At 40.7% G+C, this 26630-nt stretch overlaps 2 protein-coding genes across 2 annotated transcripts in view; one reads left to right on the plus strand and one right to left on the minus strand.

Annotated features, from left to right (window-relative positions):
* Positions 1 to 5604: 5604 nt before the first annotated feature.
* On the minus strand, positions 5605 to 8745 carry LOC110522094 (5-hydroxytryptamine receptor 1B-like). The gene has a single exon (XM_021600197.3). The coding sequence runs from the start codon at positions 8284 to 8286 to the stop codon at positions 7129 to 7131; it is 1158 nt and encodes a 385-aa protein (XP_021455872.1). The 5' UTR covers positions 8287 to 8745; the 3' UTR covers positions 5605 to 7128.
* A 5249-nt stretch (positions 8746 to 13994) lies between these two features.
* The window catches only part of mei4 (meiosis-specific, MEI4 homolog (S. cerevisiae)), a 46016-nt gene continuing 33380 nt past the window's right edge, over positions 13995 to 26630 (plus strand). Inside the window, exons 1-3 of the mRNA XM_021600199.3 lie at positions 13995 to 14488; positions 14809 to 15060; positions 17213 to 17787. Of these exons, the coding sequence (XP_021455874.3) occupies positions 14449 to 14488; positions 14809 to 15060; positions 17213 to 17787 (867 nt within the window). The 5' untranslated portion in view covers positions 13995 to 14448. The remainder of the gene's footprint in view (positions 14489 to 14808; positions 15061 to 17212; positions 17788 to 26630) is intronic.

Below are 26630 nucleotides of genomic sequence, written 5' to 3' on the forward strand. Positions count from 1 at the left end.
ACGAGCCTGCATGAGCTTCTGTGACTGGGGTTTGAATCTTGGCTGTCTGTCACTACGGCAGAAGAGGCTTGGCATGTGGGCCAGCTAAATAATCACACCACTGCGATTACTGGTCCATTTCTAACAGGATAATCCGCTGTGAAAGATGAATGGGGAAGTTATGTAATTGTGAGGGATATTATGGAGCGGGACCTAGCTACAGTACATCAATCTATTTTAAAATCTATCTCTGCATTCACACCTTCAGTGTCTTTTGTAGTATAAAGTAAAAGTTGCCTTGGCTGGCTTGTGCGAGCCAGAAATACTCATAGGAGCAGGAGCCGGTTTCAGTATCATGAGACAGTTTAATGTACAAGTATACCCTCTGGGCAGGACGGTAGTCTGTCGCAGGGCCTTAGCCCCAATCTATTTCCTTGATGCTGAGTGCTAAACGGACGCATCGGGTCCCATTTTAAGGTCTATGGTAGGACTTGGCCAGATAGAACTCCCAACCTTCCAATCCCAGGGCGGACACTAACCACAAGGCCCCTGACTTGGTCTGTTGCAGTGTATCTGGTATTGATTGTTTTTGCCTCGTTGGAAAAATGTGATTGTTTGGATAGTATGATTTATATTTCCAGTTGAAGTCGGAGCTTTACATACACCTTTGTCAAATACATTTAAACTCAGTTTTTCACAATTCCTGACATTTAATCCTAGTAAAAATGCCCTGTCTTAGGTCAGTTAGGATCACAACTTTATTTTAAGAATGTGAAATGTCAGAATAATAGTAGAGAGAATGATTTATTTCAGCTTTTATTTCTTTCATCACATTCCCAATGGGTCAGAAGTTTGCATACACTCAATTAGTATTTTGTAGCATTGCCTTTAAATTGATTAACTTGGGTCAAATGTTTCAGTAGCCTTCCACAAGCTTCCCACAATAAGTTGGGTGAATTTTGGCCCATTCCTCCTGACAGAGCTGGTGTAACTGAGTCAGGTTTGTAGGTCTCCTTGCTTGCCAACGCTTTTTCACTTCTGCCCACAAATGTTCCATAGGATTGAGGTCAGGGCTTTGTGATGGCCACTCCAATACCTTGACTTTGTTATCCTTAAGCCATTTTGCCAAAACTTTGGAAGTATGCTTGGGGTCATTGTCCATTTGGAAGACCCATTTGAGACCAAGCTTTAACTTCCTGACTGACGTCTTGAGATGTTGCTTCAATATATCCACATAATTGTTCTACCTCATGATGCCATCTATTTTGTGAAGTGAACCAGTCCCTCCTGCAGCAAAGCACCGCCACAACATGATGCTGCCCCCCCGTGCTTCAAGGTTGGGATGGTGTTCTTCGGCTTGCAAGCCTCCCCCTTTTTCCTCCAAACATAACGAGGGCCATTATGGCCAAACAGTTCTATTTTTGTTTCATCAGACCAGAGGACATTTCTCCAAAAAGTACAATCTTTGTCCCCATGTGCAGTTGCAAACCATAGTCTGGCTTTTTTTATGGCGGATTTTGGAGCAGTGGCTTCTTCCTTGCTGAGTAGCCTTCCAGGTTATGTCGATATAAGACTTGTTTGACTGTGGATATAGATACTTTTGTATCTGTTTCCTCCAACATCTTCACAAGGTCCTTTGCTTTTGTTCTGGGATTGATTTGCACTTTTCGCACCAAAATACGTTCATCTCTAGGAGACAGAACCAGTCTTCTTCCTGAGCGGTATGATGGCTGTGTGGTCCCATGGTGTTTATACTTGCGTACTATTGTTTGTACAGATGAAAGTGATACCTTCAGGCAATTGGAAACTGCTCCCAAGAATGAACCAGACTTGTAGAGGTCTACAAAAAAAATGTCTGAGGTCTTGGCTGATTTCTTTTGATTTTCCCATGATGTCAAGCAAAGAGGCACTGAGTTTGAAGGTAGGCCTTGAAATACATCCACAGGTACACCTCCAATTGACTCAAATGATGTCAATTAGCCTATCAGAAGCTTCTAAAGCCATGACATAATTTTCTGTAATTTTACAAGCTGTTTAAAGGCACAGTCAACTTAGTGTATGTAAACTTCTGACCCACTGGAATTGTGATGCAGTGAATTATAAGTGAAATAATCTGTCTGTGAACAATTGTTGGAAAAATGACTTGTGTCATGCACAAAGTAGAGGTCCTAACCAACTTGCAAAAACTCTAGTTAGAAATTTGTGGAGTGGTGGTTGAAAAACTAGTTTTAATGACTCCAACCTAAGTGTATGTAAACTTTCAACTCCAACTGTATATACAGTGCTGTGAAAAAGTATTTGCCCACTTCCTGATTTCTTATTTTTTTGCACATTTGTCACACATAAATGTGACATAAAATGTTTCAGATCATCAAACACATTTTAATATTACACAAATATGACCCAAGTAAACACAAAATGCAGTTTTTAAGTGATTGCTTTTTTCCTTTAATACATCAATTTATCCGAACCTTCATGGTCCTATGTGACAGAGTAATTGCCCCCCCCCCCCTTGTTAAATCATGAATTTACTGTGGTTAATCATATTTTTTGGAAAGCTGAGTTCAATCATCACTAGCCACACCCAGGTCTGATTACTGCCAGACCTGTTTAATCAAGAAATCACTTAAATAGAACCTGTCTGACAAAGTGAAGTAGGCCAAAAGATCTCAAAAAGCAAAACATCATTCCACGATCCAAAGAAATTCAGGAACAGATGAGAAACAAAGTAATTGACATCTATCAGTCTGGAAAGGGTTCCAAAGCCATTTCTAATGCTTTGGGACTCCAGCGAACCACGGTGAGAGCCATTATCCACAAATGGAGAAAATTTGGAACAGTGGTGAACCTTCCCAGGAGTGGCCGGCCTACCGAAATTACCCCAAGAGCGCAGCGACGACTCATCCAAGAGGTCACAAAAGATCCCACAACAACATCTAAAGAAGTGCAGGCCTCACTTGCCTCATTTAAAGTCAGTGTTCATGACTCAACCAAAAGAAAGAGACTGGGCAAAAATGGCATCCATGGCAGAGTTCCAAAGCAAAAACCACTGCTGACCAAAAAGAACATAAAGTCACGTCTGACTTTTGGCAAAAAACATCTTGATGATCCCCAAGACTTTTAGGGAAATATTCTATGGACTGACGAGACAAAAGTTTAACTTTTTGGAAGGTGTGCGTCCCGTTACATCTGGCGTAAAAGTAACACAGCATTTCAGAAAAAGAACATCATACCAACAGTCAAATATGGTGCTGGTAGTGTGATGGTCTGGTGCTGATTTGCTGCTTCAGGACCTGGACAACTTGCTATGATTTATGGAACCGTGAATTCTGCTTTCTACCAAAAAATCCTGAAGGAGAATGTCCGGCAAACAATTCGTGACCTCAAGCTGAAGCGCACTTGGGTTCTGCAGCAGGACAATGATCCAAAACACACCAGCAAGTCCACCTCTGAATGGCCTAGTCAAAGTCCGGACTTGAATCCGATTGAGATGCTGTAGTATGACCTTAAAAAGGCGGTTAATGCTCGAAAACCCTCAAATGTGGCTGAATTAACACAATTCTGCAAAGAAGAGTGGGCCAAAATTCCTCCACAGCGATGTGAATGACTCATTGCCAGTTATCGCAAACACTTGATTGCAGTTGTTAGTGGGCAATTACTTTTTCACATAGGGCCATGAAGGTTCGGATAGCTTTTTTCCCTTAATAAATACAATTATCACTTAACCCAAGTAAACACAAAATGCAGTTATCTTTGTGTAATATTTACATTTGTTTGATGATCTGAAACATTTAAGTTTGACAAATGTGTAAAAAAAAAAAAAATCAGAAAGGGGCAAATACTTTTTCACAGCACTGTATATATCTATCTTGGCAGTGATCAAGGTGAGCTCTTCAAAAAGATGTTGCTGTGTTTTGTTTGTTTGATGTGGAGGCAGCCTTGCTCCCATTCAATCAGCGGGCTACAGAGCTGTAAACTAAACTCCTCAAGCCGCCATTCACTCCTATCACAGCCCGATGAACTGAGTCCTTTGTAGACCATGCAAGACAAATAGGTACTAAAGGCAGAGACTAATAACTTCCTGGCAGGATTTGAATCTGGAGCAGCAATTAATATTGCCCTCTTCATATCAACTTCAGATCAAATACAGTATGTAACCAGTAATGTGTCTCGATTCATCTCACTCTGTTCATATCAATTTTATACCAAACGAGAAACCTTCAATATCTCAATACTTTCTCACTCGACACCACCCAGAGAAACATTAAAAAGAGATGCCTTTTGTAATCTAACTTTCAAATGTATACAGATTCCTCTCCGCAAGGGAGGTTTATCTACACAAAATTCACATAACAGAAAGTACAGATGTAGAAAAATGCATTTGGAGCGTACCTTTTCTTCTAAATTGAAGTCCACCCCTCTTCATCTTTCTTCATCCATATCCCGTTCAATATGTTTTTTTGGCAATAGCAAAATAACCAACTACCCACTGAACCTCTGTTCCTGTTTGATAAAGCAATGCGAGGAACCATGGAAACAGTAATCAGAGTGCAGACTTTTAAATGTGTCAAAGTTGGCCTAATCGATCTCAGAGGCAGAGCAGGATATTAATTTTAGACTGGGTAAGAATAATATTGTTGCCATAGAGTCTGTCTCCCCTAAGCACAGAGGCTTTTACCTGAGAGCAAAATGTACCACAAGAGGGAAAATGACATTTTTCATATCATAATACAACTGAATCTAATGTACAGAAGGCACCATCCATCCAAAATCCCAGTACGATTCTAAAATGGTCAATTTAGAAGGTGCCCACAGCGTATGTTAATTCTCCTATACACACACACACACACACATACACACACACGAACACACACGAACAAACACACACACACACACAGACACACACACACACACACACACACACACACACACACGAATACAGTGGGCAGCTTCTGGCAAAAAAATAAAGAAAAGGATGCACCACCATCCACACATCTGGTCTCTGACTTTCACATGAATTAATGATTGCCTATATTATTTTGAACAATTAGGATTTGCAATACCGAGCTGTGAGAAGTGCCTTGAAGTGATGAGAACAGAAATATTTTAAAAAGCAACAGTGATAGTGAACCTCATTAAATGTCATCTGGAGCATTTTCATCAGTGATGTCCAATAATTCAAATGGTCTTTAAAGTTGTGTTCGATTATTAACTTATTAACGTACCGCTAAAATGGTTGTTCGGTGTTCAAGGAGGTCGTAAACACCTGGCGTATGTTATAACACACTCTACTATCCCTTTAAGTTTGTTATCTGTTTTGTTACAGCATTCAAAAGATGGCTTTATCTCCTCTCCACAATTATGAGAAACTGATACAGCAAACAAATGTTATTACTATTTCAACATCATGATTTAACAATATCAAGCTTTTTGGCTGGAATATAGCGGTTGACCAGCATCATCATTTTTTACCACAGTCTGTTCTGAATTATAACCTGCTATGTTATCTAATACTTTGGGCTTTTTAGTTGCATTTCCATCTGACGTATGAAGTGCAAACTCATCATTTACCATCCTTCTACCATCTTGTTTTTTCCAAGGAAAATGGCCATACCCTTAGATTCCATTGAACGTTTTATTTCTTGTATTTCACAATAGCAGAGGTGATTTGTACTCCACTGGGATGGACCTCTACTCGCAGAGTCAATGCAATTACAGTGCATTGCTTATGAGCAGAGAAGCTTTATTGTACAGCATTAGTCAATTTGGATCAAATAGAACCTCCATTACATGAGTACTTAGCTGTTGCATCTCTGTAGTTTACTGTGGTTGTATTCGTCAAAATGTGATGTTTAACAATCAAATCTCAATGGATCTTCAACAGCTTATTATTTCTGTAAATTCTGTCAATTTTATCTAGCACTTAACACATGCAGCCTGGAATGTAAAGGGAATGCTGAGACATCTTTGAAACATTATCAATATGAGAAATGGCACTGTAGGTGAAGAAATGTGTTAGGTGTCTGTATTCTTGTCTGTCATATTTGACTTTGATTGGTATAATTCTACCAACAGCAGTATTTTGTAATACCCAGAAGGTTGCAGCAGAGTGAACTCACAGGTAATTTAAGCAGCTCCATAGCAAAATATAACAAAAACTACACACAAAAAAAATACACACGTTACAATGCGTACAGATATAGATACTTTGATTGAGGCTTGTTTGATAAAACAAGAAGTCCGCTTATAGTCCAGTTTGAAGTAAACAACCTTATTCACAATAAAAATAATAGTCAATTGATTATTTTTACATTGACCATGAGATTAAATGAGAGATGGTGTTTAATCATAAAATCCATGCTAATCTCATTAAAGAGTTAGAACAATAGTAAACATACAAGAAATGGAACAGGAAAGGTCTCTGTTGGCACCAAGATTTTTGATGTGACTGAGTATTATTTTCCTAAGGGGGGAGGGGCCTTCCCAGAGGGCTCAGAACCTATTTGTGCTTATCATTCCCACATGAGTTAGCCTACAATAAGTATATGTCCCGAATGGTACCCTGTTCCCTACAGTGTGTACTACTTTTGACCAAAAGTAGTACACACTGTATGTTGGGAACAGGATACCATCAGGATACCATTTGGGACGGATTCTAAATCTGTCATACAGCAGGCATTCCATGAATGTTTAAATATTAAACGTTATATTAAGCCTCTGTTCCTCCAAGTCAAAGAGCTATTGATATCCAACACATATTAACCTTGATACCAATAACGCAAAAAAGTTATTGCTGGTTTAGGTTGGAATATGAATTGTTTAGCCTGGGTGGGTGGTAATCTCATGACTGACTGCCAATCATAAGGAAGGTAGCAGACTATATAGCCTATTTCTGAATAGGTGTCAGTGATTAATTAATACATTTTTGCTTTGCAAAATAATCAAGTTCCCAAACTTGCCTGCAGGCCATGTAGATAGGCTTATGAAGTATAATATCATGTTCCTGGGCTTTTTGAAAACATACTAGATACAATACTGCAATAGGCTAACATGCTGTAATTATTGGAGAGCTGCAGTTTGTGGTGCTGCTGACGTAGCTGAGTAAAATGAAATGGGTTTGGCACCCTTTGTCTGGTAGGTAGCTTATTTTCAGGACCTGCAACATCTAAAGCGTATTAGTTTGTGGAAAGCCTTTTTAAAATCCTCATTGGACATGGTGTAAATGATGGGGTTTATTAAAGAGTTAAGATAACCCAACCAAGTGAATATGTCAAATAATTCTGGATAGAAACATGACGCACAGACTGAAACCACTAAAGTGTAAATGAAAAACGGTAGCCAGCATATGATGTAAGCTCCAAGAATGATCCCTAAAGTTTTTGTCGCCTTTCTTTCCCTGGCAGCGGAGATCCTCTTCTTCTCCAGGAGCGCGTCGGATACAATGACTTTCACATGGTTCACATTGGCAGTTGAGCTATTAGCGTCGCAAGAAGAGGCTTCGTTCGTCCCGTAATTTAGAGAGGTGGTGGATGCCACAGAATGTGTACCCGGTGAGTTTGTTATCAAATGGGCAGAAGTGAGTCTTTTCCCCGGTTTATTAGACGACTGTTTCAAGATTCTCTTTCGGGCTTCCACGTAGATCCTACCGTAAAGGGCTATGAGTAACAAAGTGGGAATATAGAAGGCTCCAAAAGTGGAATAAATAGTGTAGAAAATGTGATCAGTATTCACGTTGCAAGTGGTAACCTCGTCCGTTTTCACCTGACGCCAGAAGAAGGGCGGCAGTGAGATGGAGATGGCAATCACCCAGGCAGTGGCGATCATCCCCGCTGCGCGCGATGGTGTGCGCTTCTTGGTGTACTCAACCGCGTCTGTTATTGCCCAGTAACGGTCCAGTGCAATTACGCACAGGTGAAGAATGGATGCGGTGCAACACGTAATGTCTGAAGACAACCATATGTCACACATAACTTGTCCCAAAGTCCATGTTTGACTCACCGTGTATAGTGCACTGATTGGCATCACCAATACCGACACTAGAAGGTCTGTCAGGGCGAGTGATGCTATCAGAAAGTTTGCAGGCGTATGCAGTTTTCTGGATTGATAAATAGTAGCAATAACGAATGCATTTGATAATGTTGTTGCAAAGGTTATCAGAGATAATGTAAATGCTAAACCGGCTTGGAAAGCCAAACTATCCACCTCCTCTCCTTCAGTCGTAACATTTACATTGGTATCATTGGTTGACATATTCCAGAACTCTCCATAAATAAAAGAAGTTGGCTTCAACTGACTGGCGCGCTCCATCCTTCGACACTCTTTTGACAGATGTCATTGAGCTTTGAAGGAAAACCCTTCATAAAAAGGAGCACAGGGACTGCTTATCCAACGTAAACGTCGCATTTATTATCATTTTCCATGTTATGCGCAGCTTCATCCCCTTCGGTGTCCATCAGACGCACATTGATTATCCAAAAATCACAAGAAAAAAATGTGAACCCTTCTTCTTGAAATATCCTTTGCCTTGACTTCCCATTAATGTACTTTATTGTTTGTTATACATTCAGCTTTTGAATGGAATGTAGATATGAGAAACTTCCCATTCTATCCATTATTGATTGTCATTAGTTTGCCCAATTAAACGTGCATTTATTAATTATGTAGGCCTATCACAGTATTGATAAAAACATTTAAAGAATGATAATGATCTGTAGTAGTTTGCTTTCTTTATTGTTGTTCTTTGAGTCTGTTAATCCGCTCTTCTAGCCACTGTGCTGGATCTGCGGCACTTCAGAAGTTGGGCGCGGGCGAGGTTTCACACTTGGTTTTATAGAGAACGCTCGAGCTGGCAGAACCCTACAGATATCACACTGGTCCTCCTCTCTCTGTCTCTCAAGGCTGAGCAAGTGGTTTCATACACCGGGTCATAATGCCCTTGGGTTTAGTATTAATCATAGCCAGAAAAGGGCTATTAAACTATTTTGACATGCAAATATGGTTATGGTATCTGAAATAGGCCTAACTAATAACATAATAAAACAAATCTTACATTTACAAATGCATTCCGCCACATAACATTGATTGAGATGCAGTGCAACGCCAGAAAAGTGTCAATCAGCACCTTGGATAGCTCCACACAGGCGGTCCGCTGCAAGGATCTTTGGACAGCTCCTCTTCGGAAGTTTGTTACAATGTCATCAGTTCAACCGGGAAAGCCACGCATTGTGATGATTATATAGTACTTGGATATGTTGTTGGTGATATTATTATAGTCTATACGATACTGGTTGTGCTCTGTTCTTTAGAAAATGAAAATACAGGTTTTGTAGGGCGTATAATGAATACCAATGTCAAATCAAAATCAAATCAAATTGGTAGTGTACACATATTTTGAAAATGTTATCGCAGGTACAGCGAAATGCTTGTGTTCTAGCTCCAACGGTGCAGTAATAGGCTACCTAACAATACAAAACAATACACACAAATAAAAAACATTTAAATAAAGTAATTACGACAGATGGGGATGAGCATCCGGAATATAAATATATGTGTATATGATGGTGTGTATAGACTTTACGGACAGTATATGAATAGAAAAGGTGTGTACAGCAGTAGTTATATAGGATGAGCCTTGACTAGAATACAGTATATTCTGTACACTTAAAGTCGGTAAAACAGTATGTATTAAAGTGACCAGTGTTCAATGACTATGTACATAGGGCAGCAGTCTCTAAGGTGCAGGGTTTAGGACCGGGTGGTAGCTGGATAGTAACAGTGACTAAAGTTCAGGGCAGGGTACTGGGCGGAGGCCGGCTAGTGGTGAAGTCTGCTGGCCTGGAGATTAGATCTGGGGCTACATGTCTGCATTAGGCCACTGAATGCATAATTGGTCGTCCAGTCAGACCTTTGTATCTAACGATGTATCCTATGATCAATCAATGTAAAACCATAATGGCATTGCCAATCTGCCTGTCTTTTTGGATATCTTTGAGTATGGCATATAGCCTTTCTCTGTCTGTCTTTTTGTATCTCCACAAGATGAAAATAGAGAGTTGAGACTGAGATGGGCTTTGTGAACTTTGTTATTAACTTTGTAAATGATTAATATGTTGGTGCATAAATTATAGAAGACGATCTCTATTAGTGTTCAAAATAGTTATCCTCACAATCCCTCAAGTCACTACAATAGGGGAAATCAATTGTGCAATGCATATTGAAAACGTTTGAGTTATCTTTGTGTAAAGAAGTTGAAGCAACTATGTCTCTACACCAACTGGGGATTTTATAGTTTATTAAGCTTCTTGGATTTTACTCAATTTTATGCCTTCATTCTAAACTCAACTTAACTTTTAAGTGGGTCATTATTAAACTTTATTAGGCAGTCATTTTCAATGAAATTATATCTGGGGTTCATTCTCTTTCCCCAACCTAGGTCTTGAACAGAGTCAAGGATGGTGAAATCTGCTGAAGAGAATAATCATCCTTATCTGCTAGTGAAAAAAATAAGGTCAAGCGGTTGCTTATTGCATTTCTATTGACAGAGACACTTTGCAATCGTGTAGAATTTGCCTTTGCAACACGAAAGCTGATTGTGATATTGATGTGAGCCTAAATGCTAATTATGACTAATGTATAGTGACTGTACATTATCATTAAGTACTAATTTAGGACCTGTTTGTCAGTCTGTCTTTGTTTCTTCCTGGCTGTACCTCCACCGTCAAAGCTATGCTTTTCCAATCCTACCTGCCTTAACTCCCAGGCTTTCAGCCTAAGCCAAATAGAGACATTCAGTGTCTCTACCATCTCAATTGAAATGTGTTGTTTGTTTGTATAGCTTTTGATGAGCTTTGAAATAATGTTCTGTAATGAAAAGTGCTATACAAGTTAAATAAATTATTATTAATCATAATCAAGTGAATCTGTATTAAAATAGGCTATATCATTCGTATTTATCAAAGCTAGATTGAATGTTTGAAACATGTCCTAGAATCCTTTCTTTGTGCTGAGAACCCTGAATATCACTGATTTAATTTATTTGATCAAATCAATACGTTTCTTTCATCAGATCAATTTACTCTAAATTAGACCATCATTGTGACTGGGACAAAAGTCTTCTCCCCAAGACTTGAGATAAAAAACAGTAGGTCTCTGGTGTTACTGAGAAGGCCATATTTTATCTCTTCACTTGATTACAATGTTAATGTATTTGACTGTAAAAGGTCTACCTGAAGCTGGCCACGGTCTTGTTCCATCATTGTCTGGTATGACAATGACAATTGCTGCTCTCCTCTGTCCATGAGAAGGATTTGTCAGTCAAGAGTAGGGTGAACACATTTAATATACCCAAATGCAGGACAATAGGAGGATTTTTCAGGGTCAGTGTAGCCTAAGAATAAAAACTATCTGGCCAGGTTTTGTAACTAATTTTGTGGCACAGACTCTACGTGGATACCTATACATGCAGCCAGAGACAGTAGCCAGCAACATCGCCCTTGCAAAAAAAATCTGCAACAGATTGGCTGGTGAAACGCACACTCGGTAGTCTGAATGGACCAGCAAACTGTCAATCAACACAGGTCGGGTGAGCTAGCGAACAGATTGCTGATTTGCTGTACAGCTATAGGATCTATTTCCATTGCAGCACAAACGTCAAATTGTAGGAAGAGAGGATTGCCATAATAATGAAATATGCAGCTCCAAAAAAAAAATGGTGACCAAGAATATTAACTTTTTACTTTGCAAACGCACCAGCAATGGGACAACAATTACTAGCATATGCCCACTGGTCATTTGGTATGTAACAATTACTTGAAATTTATCATTTACTTATGAAGCTTGCATTTTGGAATTTTTTGTTAAAATTATTACTGTGGCGAAGATGCACCATAGGCGCGGCTCTTCACATGCACTCTCCAAACTTCCACCACTGGAAGGTGCTTTATGTGCTCTTGTTGAAATGTTTGCGTTTGCTTTCCATGTTTAAATGCATAGGCCCTATGAGGTGAATCTATGTTCCATCTAATACTACAATAATTGCTAGCGTTTCATCATTCCGTCCATGTACCGTGTATTGCAACATATTTCTATTACATTTTTAATAGGCCTACATAGACATTTCTGTTTCATGTTTGATAGGCCTACGACACATTTCCATTTAGCCAACCATTTGTTACCCTGCTCTGAGTGGGCTCGATGTTTATAGTGCACATGCACATTCCTAAGACCCATGAGGTAAAAGTTATGTTCATTTAATTCAATGTATGATTTCCTTTGTTTATATTTCCCGGGTTATGCCAGAGTTATGTGCGTCTGTGTCCATTCTGTCATTTTTGTTGTTCATAAGGAGCGCGCTCCTCAGTGCGTGGCCTGTTCTCCACGCGTTGGAGTCAGAAAGTTGAATAAGAGAACATTATTGTTCCATGTATGCATGGTGTTGAAATATAATGAATAATCATTAAGTCTGATTAAGACGAATGTACCAATGTATGTGGATGTGGAAATGGCCTTTTACATTGTAGAACCAATGTATTGGTTGTAATTGTCAATTGGGTAATTGTGTGGTCCTGGGGGCCAAGTGTTTATATTATGTAGGACTACCTGTTTGAGCTCCTGTTAGACAGATTCGATTTGGTTTCTCAAGGGGAGGCTGTTCAGTCTTGCCCTCTAGCTATGTCCGTTCAGATTGTATCCGGTTTAACCTGTCCTAAGGCTATTTCTTTTGGGCTATTGCCCATGTATATTTGGTAAATCTACTTGTATATTTTGAATGAAATGGCGTTTTTACCATTGGATCACCAAGACCTATAAATACATTTACACTATGAGCACGTCAACTTGCATTGCCTTCTGCTGATTTCATGCCCTTACGACTGTTACAAGGTCCCTATTTTAAAATGACATGGGCTAATCAAAATGTGTTGTAGACAAAATAATGAAATGGGCTGTCTGGTAGCCTCAATAAATAGACAAAGATGTGTATTTGAACAAGTCATTGTATGTATATATATATATATATATTTTACTAGACTTGAGACTCTTAGAAAGCATGACTTGGGCTTGACTCGAGTCTTGACCTGTTTGTTCTACTTGGGACTCGACTTGAGACTCGGGTCTTGTGACTTTCTTGTGACTCGAATAATAGTGATAGTAGTCCCACTATAATTTCTCAAAGATGGTACCGATAGACTCATTTTATATATATATATATATATATATATATATATATATATATATATATATATATATATATATATATATATATATATATATATATAATGAGTCTATCGGTATATATATATATTTACTATTCAGCTGACCATCCTTAAACCTAATAAGAATAAGGTGGTGTTTTGGGTGTAACAGTAACGTCATACCTTTACATTTGGTTATGTAGAACACCAATTAATCATTATGTGATCTTCCGAGACATTGATTCAGCTTTGATCTAACTTTACTAAACGAGCACCATTGTGAGAAGTGGCGGGTGCTATGGTAGCACTACACCCCCGCAGTCCGCTGAAACGAACAAGCAATTGAAGCGCCCCTAGCCTACTCTTTTGCCTCTTTTGCCCGACCACCTGTGTGGCTGTTTTATGAAAATCTGGGAATATTTGGCCAAGGAAACATTTCTGGTTGTTTTTAAAACAGTTAGGAAAGGAGACTTTTAAAAGGGGATTGAGTGAAGTAGCAGAAAATATGTTGAATGAGCATCTAATAAGCATGGAGAGCCTCACATGTTTGACTAATTTACCTCATATCTTTCAGTTTAATATGGCTATTTACTTACTTTTGTAGCTCTTCACTAAAAGCACACTAGTTAGGCTGAACTGTCCTCTCCAACTTAAGCTGGAATTTAGCCCTAAAGGATTTGAGAAATATGATTGGTTGACGATAGGCCTATGACGTTGGCCTACGTCTCATCTTGCGCTGCACAGCATATCAGAGCTCAACAACGATTGGAGATGCGTTTAATCACCAGTTGGCTTACGCTACCACATCCTTATGATATATATTTTAATACGCGCAACGCGACTGCAAGAGAGGTCTGAATGTCTGACTGAAATACGGGACAAATTATATAGATTTTTTCTTCTTCTAAATTGGTGACGTTTGATGTTCGGTTGCGAGACAAAGGGCCAAAATCCAGGACTCATAGTCACACTTCAATTAATAAATTGAAAGTACTGGATATGTTCATTAAAACATATCGCAGGTTTGGTCAGTCTCATGCACACGCGCCTTCATATGATTGACAGCGATCATCATGCGCGAGAGGCTAACTACTGGTAACAATGGCCTAGTTAGCCACCGAACGTGCTCGTTCAGGCAGGCATCATATCTGATATTTTCACAATACAACGAGAACAAGAGTAACTAGGGTGACTAGCCAAGTTAGCTAACTATATGAAGTTAGTAAAAATACCAATACCTTGGGGTAATCCGCCTCAGGTTTTTATGAACTCGGCTTGAATGATGGATCACAAAATTGAGCGAAGTCCGGCTACCAATGGTAAAATTGCATAGCTAACTTTGGCTAGCTAGCTTGTTAGTGTGATGTTGTGTTTGCCTGCTTGTTCGTTTTAACGCAACGTGTGTTTACCATTCCCCAATGTTAGGCAGCCAATTATAGTGACATTGATGGGCTAGCTAGTTAAGCTACTTCTTGCAAACATTGGGCAGACGGTTAGCTGCTAACGTTAGCGCCAATATTGTGGAGGAAGATGGCTAATTGCGCATAGGCAGGAGTGTCTGGTGTCGAACGAGACTAGAAGATGCATAGCTAGCTAGCTAAATGAACACAACAACATGATTGTTTCCCCTTGCTTTCAGGGATAGACACCGCGGAATGGGGTATTAGAAAAGCTAAACTTGTCGTGGCTGTTGCCATAATAAAGAGTAAACCTCCCGGGATAAGTGGTCGGAAGCATGCGGAACATTTGGCCAACAAGCTGAATAGCCAGACTGAGGCCTGGAAGACCAAAGCTCAGAGGCTGCAGGAGGAAGTGCTCAGAATGCGTCAAAAGCTCCTTCTCACCCAGATGCTCTCAAAGCCAAAGAACACCAGTGGACCAGAAGCTGGTGGTGGGTCTCATTCATCCTCTGCTAGTTTGTAACTAGCTAACCATCAGTCCTTTAAAGTGTGACTAATAGCATATACCCTATGCTAGACATTTAATTTAATAAAAATGTGTCTTCTATTGGTCCATCACATGTGAATACAGTATACTCAGTAGGCCCGTTGTACGTTAGGTTTGCTGGATAGGTCCAAAGCAATGCATTTAGAATTAGATATCTGTGCCTCTGGATAGGGCTACAGCAGTGTACTGTCACAGTAAATAGCCTCCCAGTTTTATTTTGTTCAATTGAAGAACAGTAGGATTCATGCTCATTTAAATGTAGCATATTTTCAGTTAGTAAAGGACTGTTCAGCATGGATTGGATTACAATGTCTACATGAGGAGTGGAGCCTAGATTTCATACCTTAGCTATCAGCCGGGGTGGGGTGTACAGTCGTGGCCAAAAGTTGAGAATGACACAAATATTAATTTCCACAAAGTTTGCTGCTTCAGTGCCTTTAGATATTTTTGTCAGATGTTATTATGGAATACTGAAGTATAATTACAAGCATTTCATACGTGTCAAAGGCTTTTATTAACAATTACATGAAGTTGATGCAAAGAGTCAATATTTGCAGTGTTGACCCTTCTTTTTCAAGACCTCTGCAATTCACCCAGGCATGCTGTCAATTAATGGACCCAAAATATCAATGTTTTGTTCCCCGAGCCACTTAGTTATCACTTTTGCCTTATGGCAAGGTGCTCCATCATGCTGGAAAAGGCATTGTTTGTCACCAAACTTTTCCTGGATGGTTGGGAGAAGTTGCTCTCGGAGGATGTGTTGGTACCATTCTTTATTCATGGCTGTGTTCTTAGGCAAAATTGTGAGTGAGCCCACTCCCTTGGCTGAGAAGCAACCCCACACATGAATGGTCTCAGGATGCTTTACTGTTGGCATGACACAGGACTGATGGTAGAGCTCACCTTGTCTTCTCTGGACAAGCTTTTTTCCGGATGCCCCAAACAATCGGAAAGGGGATTCATCTGAGAAAATGACTTTACCCCAGTCCTCAGCAGTCCAATCCCTGTACCTTTTGCAGAATATCAGTCTGTCCCTGATGTTTTTCCTGGAGAGAAGTGGCTTCTTTGCCACCCTTCTTGACACCAGGCCATCCTCCAAAAGTCTTCGCCTCACTGTGCATGCAGATGCACTCACACCTGCCTGCTGCCATTCCTGAGCAAGCTCTGTCCTGGTGGTGCCCCGATCCCGCAGCTGAATCAACTTTAGGAGACCGTCCTGGCACTTGCTGTACTTTCTTGGGAGCCCTGAAGCCTCCTTCACAACAATTTAACCGCTCTCCTTGAAGTTCTTGATGCTCCGATAAATGGTTGACTTAGGTGCAATCTTACTGGCAGCAATATCCTTGCCTGTGAAGCCCTTTTTGTGCAAAGAAATGATGACTGCACATGTTTCTTTGTAGGTAACCATGGTTGACAGAGGAAGAAAAAGTATTCCAAGCACCACCCTCCTTTTGAAGCTTCCAGTCTGTTATTCAAACTCAATCAGCATGACAGAGTGAGCTCCAGCCTTGTCCTCGTCAACACTCACACCTGTGTTAACGAGATAATCACTGACATGTCGTCAGATGGTCCTTTTGTGGCAGGGCTGAAATGCAGTGGAAATGTTTTTTGGGGATTCAGTTCATTTGCATGGCAAATAGGGACTTTGCAATTAATTGCACTCTTCATAACATTCTGGAGTATATGCAAATTGACATCATACAAACTGAGGCAGCAGACTTTGTGAAAATTCATATTTGTTTCATTCTCAAAACTTTTGGCCACGATTGTATTATTGAACTGAAGGCCATTGTGGCCAATGAGCGGCTTGCTCATTAATGAAGTTGAGCATCATGGACACACAAGGTTGCTTTGGAAACAAGGCCCGTTGATGTGCAAAACAAGTAAGAATTAGACCTATATGAAATTACACAAGGTGGTGGTGAATTACTTAAAAGGCGAGAGAGACATAATTGAATGGAGTTTAATGACAAAGCTAATTGTGTGAAAACTGAGGGTGTTTTAATTATAGGGCCTAATGCTTAATTCAGTGACACAGAGTATAATGAAGCTGTGCATAGTGATGAAGCTCATGTCCTACTTGGTGCAACCTGCAGGAGATGGCTTCATGGACCTGCTCTCTCAGGACTTCATGGGGCCGGGCTTGGTGAAAGATCCGCTCAACTCAGACATGGACTCCGGCTGTGGGATGGAGAACAACACAGAGACACTTCTGCCCACTCAAGACTCTGCAGAACCCAGTGCCCAGCCCGCCTTCCCACCTGTCACCACCACACCCCCCCAGATCCCATTCTCCAGCCTGTGTGAGGCAGACCCTCGTGGGAAGGCCATGCTGCTCCACATGCAGTTTCTCCAGAGCCTGTGTGGGCTGAACAGGGTGGAGTGGGAGGCAATGGGTGCAGAGGCTGGAGGGTTTAGCCTGGACAGGGACAAGGACAGGTCCGTGGTGGCAGACTCGGTGTGCCAGCTGCTGTCCTGTGTGGTGTCTGCTAGTAGGGATGACAGACCCCTGCCCCCACGCTCACTGCTCCTGCAGGCGTCCCGGGTGGCGGCCCAGGCAGTGGATCACTGGCTCTCCCACAGACAGCCCTCCCAGCTATTTGTGACAGGCATGGAAGATTCCCTGAAAGAGCTCACTGATGTTCTATTACGCAACGGCCAGCTCAACAGGGTAAGAGAACATAATGCATATCGTAGTGTATTAATGACAATATGTTTTACAGTACTATATTTGTGTAGGTGTTTAAAATATACTTCCTTTAGGAGGTAACACCAGACATTAAATTCCAAAGCGAGAGGTTCTCAGTCCTAGTCTCACTTACAGTTTGGATGATCATAGCATGGCTAAATGTAATATCAAGTTGACCGGAGATTGATGAGTTCAGTTGTTCTTAGTATGCAGTCCAGAATAACAGCCTGTATGTTTCATTACCCTCAGAAAGAAATGACAGTCATCAAAGTGGCATTGAGGTTTATAGATGATCATATCACCAGCTGACTGGTTTTCTGATTCACGCCCCTCCCTACCTTTAAGGTATCTGTGACCAATAGATACATATCTGTATTCCCAGCCATGTGAAATCCATAGATTAGAGTCTAATGAAATTATTTAAATTGACTAATTTACTTACATGAACTGTAACTCAGTAAAATCTTTGAAATTGTTGCATGTTGCGTCTATATTTTTGTTCAGTGTAAATTGAAGACAGACAATTTTCTGTTTTAATGCACAGTAACATTAATATACACTGAGACTGTAGGAGGAAGGAAATGAGAGCATGGAGAAACAAGTGAGATAAAATGGGGAACGCCACCACACCCACTGTTATGACTAATCATGAGATATGACTGGCAGCACCAATACTTATTAGCTTCTGAGGGGACAGACAATCACCTTAGTGTCAGCAGGCTTGAATAAATGCTGTCACAGTTGAGTTGTGAAGGGCGTGTTGTCCCTTTCCGAATGAAGATTAATAGGTGGGAGGTTATATGTTGCTTTTAGGCCAATTGTTATTACAAATCTAGCCACAAGTCGCTTTGGATTTCCTGAAAGACTGCTTGAAAGATTCTTATCTGGCGTAAAGCATTATGTTGATTGTTGTACCAAACAACTTCCAGTAGTTGGACCATTGGTTGAGAGGCTGCTGAATCATAGTTATTTTGGTTACCCGATTATATGAATGGCCAGCAGTTTGCATGTTAGTCTTGGCTGGAACCCAGAAACAAATCTGTCACCAGAGACTAATGTGTCATAGCATTTCCATTATCCCCAAATAGACAGTATGTTGTCCGTCCGTATAGGCTAGGTCAGGGATGGGCAACTTTGATGGGGGTGGGGGCCACAATTAATCTGAATTCATCACTAGGGGCTGCAGTTGTGCTGCCAACATGCCCTGACCATGATTACTATGTTTAGATATATGGCCGCTAGACTAACAATCTAAACATTTTAGCTGATATGGGCTAGTTGAGTGACTCTCGGTGACTGACATAACAAGAGAAAAACTGCTGATGCACAAATTTCAAAATTGCACCTTGTGTATTCTACTATTCTAACTCGCAACAGTAAGTTGAGACCCGAACTGAGTAAAAAGATAAATATAGATTTTGTATACTCGTGTGTGTGTGTGTGTGTGGGGGGGGGGGAGTGATCCGAGGGCGAGTGTAAATGTAAATAATGTATAGTGTAAATAATGTATAGAATGATTTCCATTGGGAGCTCTCAAACATGTCTGGCTAAAGTTCCGTTGGATATTTGCAAACACTGTATCCCAAGTGCTACCCTACTCCTTTTTTAGTGCACTACTTTTGACCAGTGTCCACGATCAAAAGTAGTGCACTGTATAGGAAATAGGAAATAGAGTAGCATTTGTGACACCTAGCATGCTTTGGTCTCTGCGTCTTTAGCATGTCCTCAAGGTTACTGTTATTTAGCGGGACGGTAGATTGATGACCAGTCAGTCAAAAGGGAAAACATATAAGCTAGAAGTCAGCTTAATGTCAGTCAAGGAGGAACAGTCACGGCTGCTCTAGTCTAGAGAGTACAGAATGTTTTCCCAATCGTAATACACTGTGTACAAAACCCTCACAGCCATGTTGCCTGCACCTGCCACCAGTATTTCAGAGTGGAATAGCCTAAATCATTGCAATGGTTTCTGCATCACCTGTAACAGCTCTCGTTGGTAGAAGAGTGGACCAAAGCGCAGCGGGGAAAGTGTTCATGATACTTTTGTTATTTAAAAAAAACAAAATAACGAAAGCGCACAGTTCTGTCAGGTACAGACACTGAACAGAAAACAAGATCCCACAAAACCTAAAAGGAAAATGACAACTTAAATCTGATCCCCAATCAGAGACAACGATAGACAGCTGCCTCTGATTGGGAACCACACACACACACACACACACACACACACGGCCAAAAACAAAGAAATAGAAAACATAGACATTCCCACCCGAGTCACACCCTGACCTAGCCAAACATAGAGAATAAAAAGGATCTCTAAGGTCAGGGTGTGACATCACCAGTATTCACGGTACACAACACAGTTTGAGGCAGTCTGGGACAGTTTATTCTCAAGTGCAAACTACTCAATAATGACCTTTGTTGAAAGGTTAGAGAAGTTATGATATCAAATTAATTGACATCAAGTTTCCTTATGAATATAATATATATACAGTGCCTTGCGAAAGTATTCGGCCCCCTTGAACTTTGCGACCTTTTGCCACATTTCAGGCTTCAAACATAAAGATATAAAACTGTATTTTTTTTTGTGAAGAATCAACAACAAGTGGGACACAATCATGAAGTGGAACGACATTTATTGGAAATTTCAAACTTTTTTAACAAATCAAAAACTGAAAAATTGGGCGTGCAAAATTATTCAGCCCCCTTAAGTTAATACTTTGTAGCGCCACCTTTTGCTGCGATTACAGCTGTAAGTCGCTTGGGGTATGTCTCTATCAGTTTTGCACATCGAGAGACTGACATTTTTTCCCATTCCTCCTTGAAAAACAGCACGAGCTCAGTGAGGTTGGATGGAGAGCATTTGTGAACAGCAGTTTTCAGTTCTTTCCACAGATTCTCGATTCGATTCAGGTCTGGACTTTGACTTGGCCATTCTAACACCTGGATATGTTTATTTTTGAACCATTCCATTGTAGATTTTGCTTTATGTTTTGGATCATTGTCTTGTTGGAAGACAAATCTCAGTCCCAGTCTCAGGTCTTTTGCAGACTCCATCAGGTTTTCTTCCAGAATGGTCCTGTATTTGGCTCCATCCATCTTCCCATCAATTTTAACCATCTTCCCTGTCCCTGCTGAAGAAAAGCAGGCCCAAACCATGATGCTGCCACCACCATGTTTGACAGTGGGGATGGTGTGTTCAGGGTGATGAGCTGTGTTGCTTTTACGCCAAACATAACGTTTTGCATTGTTGCCAAAAAATTCAATTTTGGTTTCATCTGACCAGAGCACCTTCTTCCACATGTTTGGTGTGTCTCCCAGGTGGCTTGTGGCAAACTTTAAACAACACTTTTTATGGATATCTTTAAGAAATGGCTTTCTTCTTGCCACTCTTCCATAAAGGCCAGATTTGTGCAATATACGACTGATTGTTGTCCTATGGACAGAGTCTCCCACCTCAGCTGTAGATCTCTGCAGTTCATCCAGAGTGATCATGGGCCTCTTGGCTGCATCTCTGATCAGTCTTCTCCTTGTATGAGCTGAAAGTTTAGAGGGACGGCCAGGTCTTGGTAGATTTGCAGTGGTCTGATACTCCTTCCATTTCAATATTATCGCTTGCACAGTGCTCCTTGGGATGTTTAAAGCTTGGGAAATCTTTTTGTATCCAAATCCGGCTTTAAACTTCTTCACAACAGTATCTCGGACCTGCCCGGTGTGTTCCTTGTTCTTCATGATGCTCTCTGCGCTTTTAACGGACCTCTGAGACTATCACAGTGCAGGTGCATTTATACGGAGACTTGATTACACACAGGTGGATTGTATTTATCATCATTAGTCATTTAGGTCAACATTGGATCATTCAGAGATCCTCACTGAACTTCTGGAGAGAGTTTGCTGCACTGAAAGTAAAGGGGCTGAATAATTTTGCACGGCCAATTTTTCAGTTTTTGATTTGTTAATAATTTTTGAAATATCCAATAAATGTCGTTCCACTTCATGATTGTGTCCCACTTGTTGTTGATTCTTCACAAAAAAATACAGTTTTATATCTTTATGTTTGAAGCCTGAAATGTGGCAAAAGGTCGCAAAGTTCAAGGGGGCCGAATACTTTCGCAAGGCACTGTATATATATATAGTTCCTTAAAAAAAAAAATCTGTCAATTTGTCTCTGTTATTCAAATCGAAGCCTGAAAGTTTGGATAGGGATTTGTTTGTTTGTGGAAACCCCTCCTCACAAAGTCCCTGAGAAGAGTTTCCTTTCCATTGTGCACTAAGCTGGTGTTTGGCTGAGTGTTGGCAAAGTGTAATGCTTTGACAAATAGGATCAATGTTTGCTGTAAAATGTTTGCCATTATGCCATGACTATTAAAATCTCATGTTCATAAAAAGACAAGGGAGGAAAGCTAACTTTGATTTATCTTAATATAGAGATCAATTGGCTGTGTCAAACTATCACAATTCTGAAATATTTTAAACTTGTCATGTGCCCATGGGCATCAGCAACAAGCCAACATGTTGGCGTGAAGTGGTGCAGCATGGTTGAATGGACCTGCAATTTAGGACTGCGTAATACATTGATTGTTAAGTCATTTATAATGAAAACAGGACAAACAAGTGCCCAGGGAAACTATTTTAGGAGGCTCTCAAACTCACTCCAAGCGGGTGCCCTCACTCCTTTGGTCCAATAGTTTCTGGTGTAAAATACGACAATAAGAAAGTCCGAACTAAAGTGGCTTGTTCGGAGGAGGGCACCATAGAATACCGCTGTAACTCTCTTTCACATGGCCATTTACAGGACAGTGAATGATCCGGACCAGGACGAACCTGCAGCACTCTGTGCCTCTATGAATCACAGACTGCTGAAATTGGGCTGTAGCTTTGGGACAGGAGGGCATGATGCAATGTCCTCTACTGCTGTGACAGGGACTAAGCTCCTCAGCCCTGTTCTGTCTGTAGGACTCGGGAATCAGCAGCAGAATAACAGAGGCTACATCCCATATTCCCTATAGCAGTGTTTCTTAATCCTGGTCTTGTGGACCCGAAGCGGTGCACATTCTTGTTTTTGCCCTAGCACTACACCGCTGATTCAAATGATTAACTCCTCATCAAGCTTTGATGATTTGAATCAGGTGTGTAGTGCTAAGGCAAACACAGAAATGTGCACCCCATTGGGTCCTCAAGACCAGGATTAAGAAACACTGCTATAGGGAATATGGTTCTATTTGGGATGCAGTTTCTGTCATTCTGTTGCTGATTCCCCAGGACCAGGATTAAGAACTGCCCTATATAATGCACTACTTTTGACCAGTGTCCTTAGGGTGCCTTTTGTGACTCACATCACTCCAGACATCCTTGATTGTGTTTGTAAAGAAAAACAATTCTATTCACCTCATGCCTGACTGATATTGCCAGTGAATAAAGTCATTAGCCAGGTAATTTTTACTCCGGCTGCCTGTATCAAGCCAAACAGCAGTCGGCCTTTGGGTCATTTCCATGCAAATGAAGGCTGCTCACTGCTCAGAAGGCTGATCACTGACACAGCTTGAGTGACTGAGGAAGAGTAGGCTGTATGCCGTTTCAGCAGGAGGAGCATCACTGCTGCAGAGTATTCTTTTTTTGAGATGGAAGCATCAGAGATACCGAAGGAGTTGTTTAAATGATTTCCAGCTCCATCCTGTAATTAGCGTAATAGGAGCTGTCTCCTCTGCTTTGGGATGACGCTGATGCTACTGGAGCTTATTGATGTCATTTGCAGTTGTGGAAATAGGATCCTTCAGTGATGTGACTTTATATTTATAACCCTCATTTCATTCAACTTGATTAATTTCAATTAAAAAAAAACTGTAAATTAAACCAGATCCCATCCTATTGCTGGCTCGAGCTGTGTTAGTTAATTCTGCTGAGTAACTAAATGTGGGCGTAATTTTTCTTCTTCCTATTTCACACATGTGGAAGTGTGTTAATGTGTTTACTATGTTATGAATTGGTGGTTTGGTTTATAACAACTAACAAAAGCTTGAATGGTTATCAGCATCCTCAAGGAGGAAATCCTTAATTGAAAAATATGTTGTATTTTTATTCCGGTTCTAAACTGTGCTTCTTTAGGCCTCCTGGGAATCTGCCTGCAATTTTCTATTAGGCTTAAATCTCTATCTTGACTTCAAATGCACGCTTCATTCCCTAGCAATGTGAAAAGAGATGAACTGTTACCATCAAGACGATGATGATGAAATACGCTATAGAGGCCTCTCTCAATAGCTGACATACTGTCAAATAATTTGGACTGGGTATTTCATCTGGAGACGTGAAATAGGTAGGCGATATCATTTACACCGACTGCAGCCCTCAACCTGGGTGATGATGGTAATGCCACAGAAGACAGAACTAGATTGAGATTCTATGGTTAATGCTGAGGCCCTTATGTCTGAATCTTTACCTGGCCCTGTCTGTCTGTAATGGCTTCACAGCTGTCTAGGGGCCAGTCTACTCTAGTCATGAAGGTGACGCGCCTAGATTAAATGGAATATCGTGACTCCCCAGAGGCACCAGTCAAATGTCACTCTCATAGCGTAAAAGGCTCAAGACTATAAGGTGATATTATTTCATGACAGTATTTTATTTCAACTGAGAATAGCACAAAGTTTAGTTGTCTGTCTGGTCACATAGTAGTCTCACTTATTATCATGGCTCCCGTTTCTCTTAGGGTGCTCAGTTATTACCTGTATCTTATGTGAAGACCTACAATTTGTCCAGCTTGTTCTCTTTGCGATATCGAAAAACCTTAGGCCTATAGTCTGAAATCTGAATACATTTTGTATCATAGTGTTTACGGTAGCCTATTGCATAGCATAGCCCTGCATACTGTGCAGGGATGATATTATAGTACAACCGTTCTCGTACGCTGTTCAAAACAAATTGCCAGTAGCCTAGCTATACACTGAGTGTATTCCATGACATAGACTGACCAGGTGAATCCAGGTGAAAGCTATGATCCCTTACTGTGAAGTCCACTTCAATCGGCGTAGATGAAGGGGAGGAGACCGGTTTAAGGAAGGATTTTTAAGCCTTGAGACAATTGAGACATGGATTGTGTACACTACCGGTCAAAAGATTTAGAACACCTACTCATTCAAGGCTTTTTCTTAATTTGACTATTTTCTACATTGTATACTAATAGTGAAGGCATCAAAACTATGAAATAACACATGGAATCATGTAGCAATCAAAAAAGGGTTAAACAAATGAAATATTTTATATTTGAGATTCTTCAAATAGCCACCCTTTGTCTTGATAGCTTTCTCTCAACCAGCTTCACCTGGAATGCTTTTTCAACAGTCATGAAGTAGTTCCCACATATGCTGAGCACTTGTTGGCTTCTTTTCCTTCACTCTGCGATCCGACTCATCCCAAAACATTTCAGTTTGGTTGAGGTCCGGGGATTGCAGAGGCTAGGTCATCTGATGCAGCCCTCCATCACTTTCCTTCTTGGTCAAATAGCCCTTACACAGCCTGGAGGTGTGTTGGGTCATTGTCCTGTTTAAAAACAAATGATAGTCCCACTAAGCCCAAACCAAATGTATTGAGGATTGCTGCAGAATGCTGTGGTAGCTATGCTGGTTAAGTGTGCCTTGAATTCTAAATAAATCACAGACAGTGTCACCAGCAAAGCACCCCTACACCATTCAGTGTCACCCGTTCATCCACACCACTTCTCACAATATCGCCAATTTGGACTCCAGACCAAAGGACACATTTCCACCAGTCTAATGTCCAATGCTCATATTTCTTGGCCCAAGCAAGTCTCTTCTTGTTGGTGTCGTTTAGTTGTGGTTTCTTGCAGCAATTCAACCATGAAGGCCTGATTCACACAGTCTGCGCGAATCATGCCTTCATGGTTGAATTGCTGAAACGAAACCACTACTAAAGGACACCAATAAGAAGAGACTTGCTTGGGCCAAGAAACACAAGCAATGGACATTAGACCGGTGGAAATCTGTCCTTTGGTCTGAGTCCAAATTTGCGATTTTATTCTGCAGCAATACGCCATCCCATCTGGTTTGGACTTAGTCCCACTATCATTTGTTTTTCAACAGGACAATGACACAACACACCTCCAGGCTGTGTAAGGGCTATTTGACCAAGAAGGAGAGTGATGGAGTGCTGCATCAGATGACCTGGCCTCCACAATCACCCGACCTCAACCCAATGGTTTGGTATGAGTTGGACTGCAAAGTGTAGGAAATGCAGCCTCCAAGTGCTAAACATATGTGGGAACTCCTTCAAGGCTTTTGGAAAATCATTCCTCATGAAGCTGGTTGAGAGAATGCCAAGAGTGTGCAAAGCTGTCATCAAGGCAAAGGGTGGCAACTTTGAAGAATCTAAAATATATTTAGATTTGTTTAACACTTTTTTGGTTATTACATGATTGCATGTGTTATTTCATAGTGGATGTATTCACTATTATTCTACAATGTAGAATAGAGGTCAACCGATTAATCGGAATGGCCGATTAATTAGGGCCGATTTCAAGTTTTCATAACAATCGGAAATCGGTATTTTTGGACACCAATTTGGCTTTTTTTTTTTTTTTTTTACACCTTTATTTAATCTTTATTTAACTAGGCAAGTCAGTTAAGAACACATTCTTATTTTCAATGACGGCCTAGGAACGGTGGGTTAACTGTCTCGTTCAGGGGCAGAACGACAGATTTTCACCTTGTCAGCTCGGGGGATTCAATCTTGCAACCTTACAGTTAACTAGCCCAACGCTCTAATCACCTGCCTCTCATTGCACTCCAAGAGGAGCCTGCCTGTTACGCGAATGCAGT

This window comes from Oncorhynchus mykiss, chromosome 4, assembly GCF_057628025.1.
Source record: "Oncorhynchus mykiss isolate SJ-2025 chromosome 4, ASM5762802v1, whole genome shotgun sequence".
NCBI lineage: Eukaryota > Metazoa > Chordata > Actinopteri > Salmoniformes > Salmonidae > Oncorhynchus > Oncorhynchus mykiss.